The sequence below is a fragment of the Haliaeetus albicilla genome, chromosome 3, assembly GCF_947461875.1.
Source record: "Haliaeetus albicilla chromosome 3, bHalAlb1.1, whole genome shotgun sequence".
In the NCBI taxonomy this organism is placed as follows: domain Eukaryota; kingdom Metazoa; phylum Chordata; class Aves; order Accipitriformes; family Accipitridae; genus Haliaeetus; species Haliaeetus albicilla.
The window spans coordinates 15,452,215-15,463,558 of record NC_091485.1 but is presented as its reverse complement, the minus strand read 5'-3'; the positions used below and the strand labels follow the sequence as shown (position 1 = coordinate 15,463,558).

At 41.9% G+C, this 11,344-nt stretch overlaps 1 protein-coding gene across 2 annotated transcripts in view; it reads left to right on the top strand.

Moving 5' to 3' along the window:
- Nucleotides 1–464: 464 nt before the first annotated feature.
- Nucleotides 465–11,344, top strand: part of DOK6 (docking protein 6) — a 264,826-nt gene continuing 253,946 nt past the window's right edge. The window contains exon 1 of one of the 2 annotated variants that reach the window (XM_069778882.1): nt 465–820. In XM_069778882.1, the coding sequence (XP_069634983.1) occupies nt 755–820 (66 nt within the window). In that variant the 5' untranslated portion in view covers nt 465–754. The remainder of the gene's footprint in view (nt 821–11,344) is intronic. The other variant, XM_069778881.1, reaches the window with a different exon arrangement.

The following is an 11,344-nucleotide window of genomic DNA, read 5'->3' as shown; positions in this document are numbered from 1 at the left end:
GAGTTCAGATGGACTTGGACCTTTTTTCTTTTTTAACTTTTGTAGTTGTTTGTTTCATTGGGTTAGTCCTACCGACACGGTATTTCAACGTTTGGTGGTGGGCGCCTACGCGGCTTCCTGACTACAGACGCAGCAAGATGCCCTCCCGGGCCGTGTTCCCGAAGGGATCTGCCACCCGAGCGGGGGATGCCGCGGCCATCTGACAGCCTGGAGAAAACCGGCGAACAGCATCTGGCCTCCGCTCTGCGCCGCGCCCGGGGGCGGCGAAGCTCGTCCCCCCTCCCCTGCCTCGCAGACCCGCGCCCCCCCCTCCCCGGGGCCACCCTCCCGGGCAGCCCCCGACCCCCGGCGGCGGGCAGGGCTGGCGCTGGAGGCGGGTTCCGCGGCCGCGGCGCCGGGGGCGGTGTCCCCGCTCCGCTCCGCCCGCCGCCCCGCCCGCCTCCCCGCCCGTAGGCGCGGGCAGCCGCGGAGCAGCCGCCGGGCGGCGCGGAGGGGAGCGGAGCGGGAGAGGCGAGGGGCCGGCGGAAGAGCGGAGCGGAGCGGCCGCCCCCCGCCTCCCCCCCGCCCCGGGGTGGTGCGGAGCGGAGCGCGGCGCCTGCCGCTGCCTGGATGCCAGAGGCGCCTCGGGAGCCGGCGGCCGGCGGCACCCGGGAGGGCCCGGGGGAGAAGGAGGAGGAGGAGGCGGCGGAGGAGGAGGAGGAGGACGACGACGACGACTCCAGGCGCGGAGGGGAGGAAGCAGGCAGCGCTGGCCATGGCCTCCAACTTTAACGATATAGTCAAGCAGGGCTACGTGAAAATCCGCAGCAGGAAGCTGGGGGTGAGTGAGCTCTCCCTTCGCCGGCCCTGCCCGGGGTGGGGGCGAGGCGCCGGCGGCCGCTTCGCCGGCCTGGGAGGGGTGGCGGTGCCCCGGGCCGGGGCCGCCAGCGCGGGGCGCGGCGACCTGCTGCTGCCGCCGCCGCCGCCGCCGCTGCTCGGACTTTGCTCCCTTCTCCGTAGGGGTCGGTGGGGATGCGCTGCCATTGCACCTCGGAGAGAGCCGGCTTCTCCCCTCTCCGGCGAGGCGCCGCTCCTGCCTTCTTTCACAGCGAGCGCCGGCCGCGATCACTCTCGGCGGAAAGCTTCGCCCCGTCCCGCCGTCCTTCCCGAATCCCACAGGCCGGGGCAGACACCCCCCTAACCCCCCCTCCGCCGACTCCCCGGGCGTCCGTGTCCCCCCCGCCTGCCCCTCGCCTTGCTGCCTCCGGCGGGGGCTGGGGTGGGGGGAGGAGGGCGCAGGCAGGATCTGTAAAAACTTTGTGCACGCATTCTCCCTCCCTCCCTCCTCTCCCGTTTTGGCAAAGGGATGTCTTCGATCAGGGCAAGGTCTGAAAAAAAATATTGGAGGCTGGTCCCACAGCAGCCCGCTAGTAACTGAGAAAAGGGGGGGCTGCCTGGTGCCCGAGGGCATGGGCTGCTGGGGAAGGGGAGCCTGCAGCGGGAAGGGGGTGACAGCCGCCTGGACCGAAAGGCGGATGCAGGAGCTGACGGCGATCAAAACTAGGGGTGGTCCCTCAGCTGAGGGTGGCTGGCCTCTGTACCCGCCGGGATGCTGGGGGAGGCCGAAGATAACACCCTGTTATCAGACTGGCCATGGGCACTTTCCCGGACGGGGCAGAGCAAGCCTTGAAAAGGCGGTGAAGTTGGAGCAGAGTGCCGGGATTCCCTAAACTTCCGACGGTCCCGGGACTCCTCGGTTGGGGTTTTCTCCTACCCTTTGTGCGTGTGAGAAGGAGAAGGCTCAGGGGAGCTGGAAGCCCCGAGGCCTCTGCTGGCTTGCACAGCTGCTGGTGTTGCCAGCAATCCCAAAAGCCCAGGGTCCCTGTGGGCTTGAGACGAAACCTGGCGGGGCTGGGAGGAGGGCTGGGGTTCTTCGTTGGGTTCACCCTTGGTTTTTTCTCCAGGGGTGCAGACCAGCGCAGGGGTCCGTACCTGCTCTCCCCTCTGGGAAGGTGGGCTGCCTCTCCCTGCTTGCCCCAAAACCGAACAGAGCAGGGGCCGCATGAAATCCACCCTCCTCCAAGTCGTGCTCTGGGAGCTTATCCCAGTGCTAGTACTTACCTCCTCCTTCTCCTCCCCCCTTCTCCCTTCCCCCCAGATGCTGTGCTTTGCTTGCAGACACAGTGTGCAGGGTGGTGGGAGACTAATCATAAATTGACCTTTGGAGCACTCCGCTGCCTTGGCAGAGCTGTTAATTCCAAAAGAGCACAGAAGAGTTTGGTCCGAATCCTCAATAGCACCGACTCCAAATGTTTGAGAGATGGTGTAAATCCAAAGAGAATGGCTGCTCTTATTAATGATTTTGCAACCCCGGAGTCGCTCCGTGCATCAGTCAAGCATTAGTCTATCTGAAGAAGCAATTTCCAAGCCTTAGTTTGATTCTGGCAGTCCTCTGCTTAACCTTTGCTCATCAGTTTTTCCCCAGCTCGGCAATGTTAGATGGGCCCAACACAAAGCGGTGAGATGATGGTATCACATCACCTTGATGTTGGTAGTTGGAAGCAGAGTTAATCTATTTGATTTGCAAATCTGTGTTTGAAGGTATCTTGGAGTCCTTTAAGTGTGAAATTATGTTTATGCATATCTCTAGATATGTGAATACTTCATATACCTGTGCGTGTAGCATATATGCAACAAATGTAGAGTTCATATTACAGTAATCTTGGATGATACTTGCTGACTTGTGAAAATAAAATTACGAGGACAGTGGTATTTCATTGCAGCATATCTTGCGTAGCTTGAATATTTTGTTTTGAAGACGTTAATCTGATTTTTGGGGGGGGAGACGTAACTGCATTTTTTTGGAGTGGATATAATTCATGGTCAGAATGATTATCATACTTCTACACTAAGCAGAAGTGAAACAGTTCATACGATGTCTATGGAGGATTTTCTCCTACTGAAGAGGTGTGTGGGGCTGACAATTCAGACTACAGAGCCTCAGGCAGGTGGTAGTATAAGCTTAAATATGACATATGGGGATGCACATCTGAATAAATCTATTAAGTACAATGTAAAATGGATTATATTTTATAGAAAATAGCATCAAAATTCAAATGAGTGTGATGGTTGAAAGGTATGAATATGTGTCTATATATCCATAGCTAATTGGATTCTTGTGACTGAATTCCTAAATTAATGCAATTTTTATTCACCAAGTGAAACATTAAAGGTTTGCATTTTTTTCCCTTATGTCTATCTCCAAGTCCAAACCTTAATGAATTACACTAGAGCTGTCATAATGTAGGTGAATACATCAGTTTTCAGGGATATAAATGTCTGTTAACAAATGAATATTTTTAACCTCCAAAAATATTGAAAGGAGGGAAAGAGAGCTATGCCTTCTGGAAACTAAGGTTAAGATCATGCTGAAATACGTAAATAGAATTGTATCTCTTGCTGGTTATGTTTCATTCTTAGACACTGGAAGTTGCTGGTGTTGGGGTATTTTTTTTGGTCATAATAATCTACATTCTTTGAATATTTCAATGTCTCCTGAAAAGTCGATTGATTAGAACTTGGAGAGCTGAGGTGACTAATACCAATTTTAGTGCTAGACTTGGGCAATAAAACTAATTCTAGCCTTTAGGCTGGTAGCCAACTCATTACGGAAATTCTTCCAGTGCAGCTTTTATTCTGTCTTGTTTTGTGACTGAGGGAGCCCTGGCTGGGAATCAAATGGAAGATACTTCAGTATAATGCAACCTGTAAAGTTTCAGGTAAAACTGAGTGACATGATACCACAGAGCAAAATCAGATAGCGTATTTCAGTTTATTAAAAAATCCTAACAACTGACAACATTTGACTTGGTGTGAACTTTCTGGTAGAATTTCGTTCTCCAAGAATTTAGTTTTCAGAACCTCAAGTCGTAAATCTTCTTCTGATTGCCTCCTTTTATTGATTTTGTACTGTGTAAAATAGAAACTCTTTATGTATGTTGTTGGTTTTTTTTCCAAGGTATCACATGTTTACCTCTGACTTACTACAGCTATACCTTGCTTTAAGTGTTTGTTACCCTGGCTACCTACTCCCCACATATATGCAAATTGGATTCATAGTATGCGTGAATGCCGTCTCCAGTCACGGAGGATGGACAAATGTCCATTCTGAACCAAGTGGTCAGGACTCAGAGCTGTTTTGCCATCAATAAGTGATTCTGGTCAGAAAGGTTACCTGAATCAGTCAAAGATGAGGCCTAAGTCTTGATGGGAATACATGCCAAGAAGTACTGCAAGAATTTGCCCTTACTTTTTGTTTACTGATCATCAAGAATTTTTGCCGCCTTTCCACCATGATCCTCAAGTGCTCGTCTACCATTGGATTTACATCTTAACAGACTTCTGTCTGTTTTCTGACAGTCCAGTATTTTCAAGTAGACTCTATTGTTCTGATATCTTTATGTTGTTAAAGTAGCTTCTTTTGATGTAGGGGTGGATGCTGAGCTTGCCAAAATGAGGAGCTTTGCCAGCCTCTCTGTTGTTGCTGGAATCTGACGTTTGCCTCCCTTGGGAATATCCTGCTTTCTGCCATGGAGGTGTCAGGCCATGAAGAGACACCCAGCCAGTTAGACCATTTAGCCTATCTCCTTTTGTTAAGCATGAGCTGTATATAAAATGTTTCTACAGTGCCTTGAAATTTTAGATGTGTATTAAAGCCTATGTAGTAGTAGACAATCTCACATGTATACATGACATCTTTATTGAGGTATCACAAGTATCTTTGAAACTTAGAAACTTTAGTCAGTGAGGATAACTGCAATTAAAACATCTTTTAAAAATCTGTTTCCCTGCAGCCTAAATAGGCCTTTCTTTTCAGTGCTCTGGCATTCTTGCGCTGTTTGATATTTTGCTTTTCTCTAATACTACATAAAGGAAATACCTCATTCTTGCAGCCATTACATTTGACCTGTGCGACCCTCCTTTGAAATAAATTTGATTGTAATGTGGTGTGCTGTTAAGATCAGAATAGGTCATTTGTGTAGTGTGGAACAGGACTGTGCTGCCTTTGTTCTTTTGGAATCTTTCATACTTGTGTCGCATTAAAATTCATATGACACAATTTTGTACTGCGCTGGCTGTGCTTATAGGCTGAAACTTTCTTGTAGCAGATTGGAATCCCTTTGTTGCCTCCTAATAAACTAAGCTGCAAGGATTTCATGCCTTGTTGAAGTGCTGTTTCTTAGAAGAAAAACAATTTGATGTCACATTAGGAAGTCTAATTAAAAATGAGCGTTGTGTCACTTTGATAGTCTTGTTTTGACCCATATCAACCTTCGAAGTCATAATCTTTTTGTTTGGTTTTGTCTTTTTTATTCTTTTTTTTTTTTTTTGGCACGCCTTGGCCACAGAACAAAAGAATCCTATCTAACGGAAATTTTCACTCAGTTGGTGAATAAATGCTGTTTTTTATGTTTCCACGTACTGAGTAGAATTCTTTCCTGAGTGGTTCAGCTTATACTCTAATACCACTATCTGAAGCGAAAATAGTACCTGCCAGTCAGTCTTGATTGAATAATAAATAACAGGTTGTTCTTAGTCACCAAATGAAAAGTTTTACCATATAAACCCCCCTATTTTTAACTATACTTTTAGATCATTACAGGTACCTTTCTGGAAATGAACGGCATTTCTCCTTCTGCTGTTAACCCTGTCTTCAATCAGTCAGCGCTAACAATGCTATGAATACGAACCTCTGATTGCAGCTTAGTTCCTCTTGAAATAATGCAGTACGTGTCTTACAAAATCCTAACATTTAATTGATTTTGTGTATGTATTTAGGGTGAAGAAAGCGAAGGGATCTGCAAAATGTCCTGAGTTTGAGATTACATTCATTGATGGCAGCAGCTTTGCAAGTGGGTCATGATGAATAGAGAGGGCAGAGTAAAGGTTCTTCTGTTTCTTTGAGTTGCCATAGCATATTCTGAGAAACAAACGAATGAAACGGCACAAGCAAATAGTGCAGCCTGGAATGAATATCCTTTCCATAGATTATTTTATATAATTATGTATGGGAAATCTGCTCAGCCTGTTTGAAGTCACCAAAATTGCCATTTATAACTGCATCCTGATGGATGACCTAAACTATGAATTACGTCTCGGAGCATGAAAATAACTCAAATGAAACTATAAAAACTTAATTCCTATTTATAATGAGTTTATTTTAATTTTTATAAAGCTCCAGACTGACAGAATTTAGATGCCAGATTCCTTCCATGTAAAGGAGTTCCTTTTTCATGCTACTTCAAGACAACCTGAGATGTGGAATTAAAAGGATTTCACAGTAATCCATTAAAGAAGCTAGTCACATTTACTACTTAATGCTGAAAGTATAATTTAAAATACCAATAATTACTGCTTTTAGTACCTCTTCTTGCTACAGTTACATGAATGGATTTGAAGAATTAAATGGAAAATATATGGATTTCCAATTTGGTCATTAAGGAAAGAACAATCATTTTCAGCTTTTGACCAGTTCTTATTGATTAAGCACATTGTGCAGGAAATGGAAAGAAATATATTGCAGCCATTGTAAATAAGGATAAAAAGTCCAACAATTTTTTATGCTAATGTTAGTGTTTAAAGAAACTTGTAAGTCAGGCTTGTGGTATGCACTTTGGAGTTGCTGTGTTTCCCAGTTGCTTTTCTTGATGTGCTTTTCCACCTCTTAATTCTCAAGAGGTCTGATAGCCAAAGATCTATTAATTTGGTAGTGGATGGCACTTAGGTAAAGGGACAAATAGTTTCTCTTTTGCAGATAGCATATCACATCCATGTTATCATTAGATTATAGATGCTTCTATTTTTGCTCTTGTGTGTAATATCATTAGCCTCAGCGAGATTACACCTTAGCTGTATGAAGATTACACAAAGAAATGTTTGTAGACTTGATCTCTTTCTCTTGCATATTGTGAGATGGTAAAATTTTATTGAGAGCTTATTTGTATCTCCTATAAGGTGATGGCCTGGTTTTTCATTTAGGGGTCTGTCATTTTTGTCCTACAATGGACATTAATGACCTGATGAAAAGACCCTGATCAATTTAAAGGAAGCCATTAACTTCGGTGGCTTTGGTTCAGAGTCCAGGCAGGAACGTTAGCCGCATGCATAGAACATGATTTCCTTGTTGTAAAATGCCCTTCAAATCCTACTCAAAGGAGTTGTCCTTTCTCAAATCAGTAATTGTGGAAGGAACATTCTCTGTGAATCTTTGAAATACGCAAGGAATTATTAATGTCATTCCAGTAGTGAGTTTTCTTCCTAGTTTTTTAGAAATAATCTCTCTTCGAATCATTCATTCAGATTTTTGCAAGCAGTGCAAAATGCTTTATAGCAGTTGCCTGGCAACAACATATTCAGGCAACAGCATATGTGAATCAGTTGTTAGTTATACAGTTATGTATATGACTATGTATAGAGAATACATTTTAGATAGGTACTAATGAGAAATTTCCAAAAAAGCATGCTATGAAATGCTCTTTTTTTTTTTTTTTTTAAAATACACATAAGGGTGTTTGGGTCTACATTACCCTGGAAAGTTTGTCTTTTATTTTAGGTTGTGTAAAAGATCTGCTAGTTGAACAGCTTTTCACAGATGTCATGATGTAGTTAATATACTTGTATGCAGTCTTAGCAAGCAACGTAAAATATTCTCTTTGTTGAAGGTGAAAAGTACTTTAATATGTATGGATGCTGAATTATATCCTTCACTGTTCTTTAAAAAAGTGTTATTGAACCAGAATGTGAGTATTTTACTGCATACTGTAGCCTTTGAGATCTGTTATATTTAAATTAATAATGGTAAATGTTGTGCTGCATTCTGTGGTTTTGGTCTCTTCAACTTGCAATGCAGCTTTAAGATCCAGAAAGATATTAGTATATTACTGTAATTAATCATCATTTAGTTGAAATTTTTTTCCAGATAAAATACATAGTTCAACTCTAAATACTGTGGAATTTCTTTGACAAAGATAAAGAAGGAAACCTTTTAATCTTGTGGAGGAAGTTGGTATACAGTTGGACAAAACTGCAAACTTATAAAGAAGAGTTGAGGGAGAGTAGAGCTTGCAGTAACTATCTTGACAGTTGTGTGGCACATAAATGCTTTCTTTCTGTTAATATTTTTTTACTATTTGGAATACATACCCACACATCATGTCTGAGAAGAAAATTTGTGTGATTGTTCAGCGCAGCTAGTATAACTGAAAACCTGGTCCAAGTCAAGAGATTTCTAAATTGTGAGATTTTTCAGCTGGTATGAGAATTCAATCTACTGACTCCAGGAGTACTCTTACTGACTCTTTCTTGGAAAGCTCAGACTAAAACTGAAGATGAATTTAAAATGAAGTCTACTTAGAAATTAAGGAAAAAAAATAACGAAGTCTGTAAGGTAGTGATGGAATATACTTCTTTTCAGTGAACTTCACTACAAAATAAGTCTTCCAGTATTGGCAGCTTTTTAACAACAGTAATGTGTGAAACGTGTCATTGCCATCATACTGAGCCGTTACAAGACCATGCAAATGGAGCCTCAGAGGAATTACTGTTCACTTCAGATGCACGTAAATTAGGAAGATAATTAAAGAAAGTGTGTAAATCTTTTAAAAGGTTGATCTTCTTTCTCTCTGTTGTTCAGTTGCCAAACTGACCCTCATCATCTCGAGCTTATCTGGACTGAGCTTTGGAAAGGTTGTATTCATTAACCTGTCAGTAAGGAATTGGGAACACATGGCATTGACTAGATCTGGGGGAAAAAGTTACATGCTGTCTGCCTACTGGAGGAAAGGCTATCCAGTGCGTTTCCCCTACCTGTTCATTGCAAAAAGAATTAATACCAAAGCTTTTAATATCAAAAGGTTTTCACTACTGTAGAACCAAATTAGGACTGTTTTTGAGCCGGAAGCTCATGATACTTCTAATACTCTCTCGTTTTTGTCCCTGGAATTTTTTTTTTTAGACACTGTTGCTCCAAGGTCCCCTGTCCTCAGAGTGAATTGGTATGTTCTCTTTTCTCATCCAAATGTGTTTTGTTTTTTTTTTTTTCCTGCAAAGAGAAAAGAATACATGAAGTCTTAAAAAATCATAATACAAAAGGGTTTTCTGAAGGAGTGGTCATAATTATTGGTTTTGTACAGTACCTAGAAAGAGCAGGCTGCTTGTGGTTGGCCTTTAGGCATTATTATGATAAATATAATTTGTATTTATTATCATTGCTTTTATTTTTTGTTCTCATTTGTCAGACCACTTGTAGAGAATGCTTTGGTAATGTATTTACTTGATACACTAAATGTGTTATTTAGCTTAAATATGATGAGAGAATGTGAAAAAATAAACTATATGAGACTTAACTAAGATTGGAGAAAACTTCCATTTTAACTGAAGTTGATATATTAAATTACTAATAGCTAGATTAGTATGATAATAATAAGGTACTTTCAAATAAAGTTGTTTTGCTGATGAAAGTAGTTTTTGTTGATGCAGTAAGAACAGTAATACTTTGAATAATAATTATTTTTTGTCTTGAAACTGTACTTTTAAACTGTTTCTGTGTCATATTGTCTGCTCTTATATTAGCCATTCTTGCTTTTAAGTTGCACAGTGTTTACCTACTGTCTGAGAGAGATTGAGACTTATCACCTGGGATGGCTTAAGTTTCGCATCTGAAAATAAATTTATTGACTTCTGAGTATCAAAGAGGTAGTGAGGATGTATCAAGCTGTAGCCCTATACGTAGTACCGGATTTGGTGCTTGATATTATTATTCTCAGGGTTACAGTTTTTTGAACTCCATCCCTGTATACTGTTACTGATAATCCTAAAAAGACTGAGACTTATATAGAGAGATACAAATACAGAAAGAAATAATTTTTATGAGTGAGGAGAAATATAATGCTTTTTGCCTTTCAAGAGAAAAACATTTATGTGTGTGTATATGTATGTATGTATATAAAAGAACAACAGCATCCTAACAACAAAGCTAGAAGGTTAATTTTCCATAGTTGTAACAAGAAGGGTAGTAAAATAAAAGATATTTTATTGATTTTTTTTTTCTCTATAGTCCTTGTATCTTAAACTACAGTAAGGGTTTTGGAGCTTTTTTGCACGGTTAATGAAATAACCTCTTTCTTGAAGACAGAAATCTTTGTGCTTACATGTTGGACTATATATAAGAAGAGTTAAATTTTAGTCTTTTTCAGAGATGTAATTTGTAATCTTGAGCACTTTGATTCATTCCAACCTTATTCTCATACTAAGCCCACTGTACACTACATAAATTAAATTTAAAGCTGCATTAAGGCCCCTTATACTGCCAGCATAGTGAAGAATGCTGTTAGTGTAAATGGGAAACAGGCTTTCTGAGCTTAATGTTTCTGTCTGTAAAATGAGTATAATCTCTTCATCCACCGCTTCTTTATTTTGTCTGCTTCAACTATAAACTCTTAGTAAATTCTCATTTTAGATACGTAGGTTGGCTAGCACTGATCATGGTCAAAACTGTTATTAGGTGTTACCACTGTATAGAAAACATTGGAATAATTAAGAATTTATTTTTAATGGTTTGAGTCACAGAACCACGGAATGGCTGAGGTTGGAAGGGACCTCTGAAGGTCATCTGCTCCAGCCCCCCTGCTCGAGCAGGATCACTGTCTATCTTAATGTTATACGCAGACTATTACTTTTGGTTGGAAAATACATGTCATTGAATTCTTCTGTGAAATGTGTCTTTTTACAGTCAGGATTTGTTCAGGTATCTGAGCTACTTTAATTTTTTGTATACAAAGAACATAAGCCTTTTGCATTTTTTTTTGCCCCGGATCTTACTGATAGAAATGATTGCTCATCAATTTTCATCTTAGAAACAGGTGTCACTAATAGGAACGCAAGAAGTCTGAAGCTGATAACGTTGATAGGCCTTATGTCTCTTTTCCCTTGGTTGAGACAGAATTGTAGCACAAAATCTAAAGTCTTGAATGGTTTCACTTTTAAAGGTAGATATTGAAAATGTTAAAGGTACAGTTATTCACATCCTAACTGGCAGAACAATTCGGAAAGCTGAATATGGCCCATGAGACAATTTCATAACTGCTAGGGTTACTGGTCTGCAATTCTGGTTCTGACCCCAGACATGCAGAAATTAGCCCTATTTGTCAAGTGCATGTCACACAATGCAACAGCCTTATTTTAAGGGGAGGGAAGGGTTAGAGATGTTACTATAACATCTTTTTCCTTTCCTAGTGCAGCATATCACTGCTCAGATTTTGAGAGGACATCAGAGTTTTCTCATCTCCAAATTTTGTAAAAGGCATAT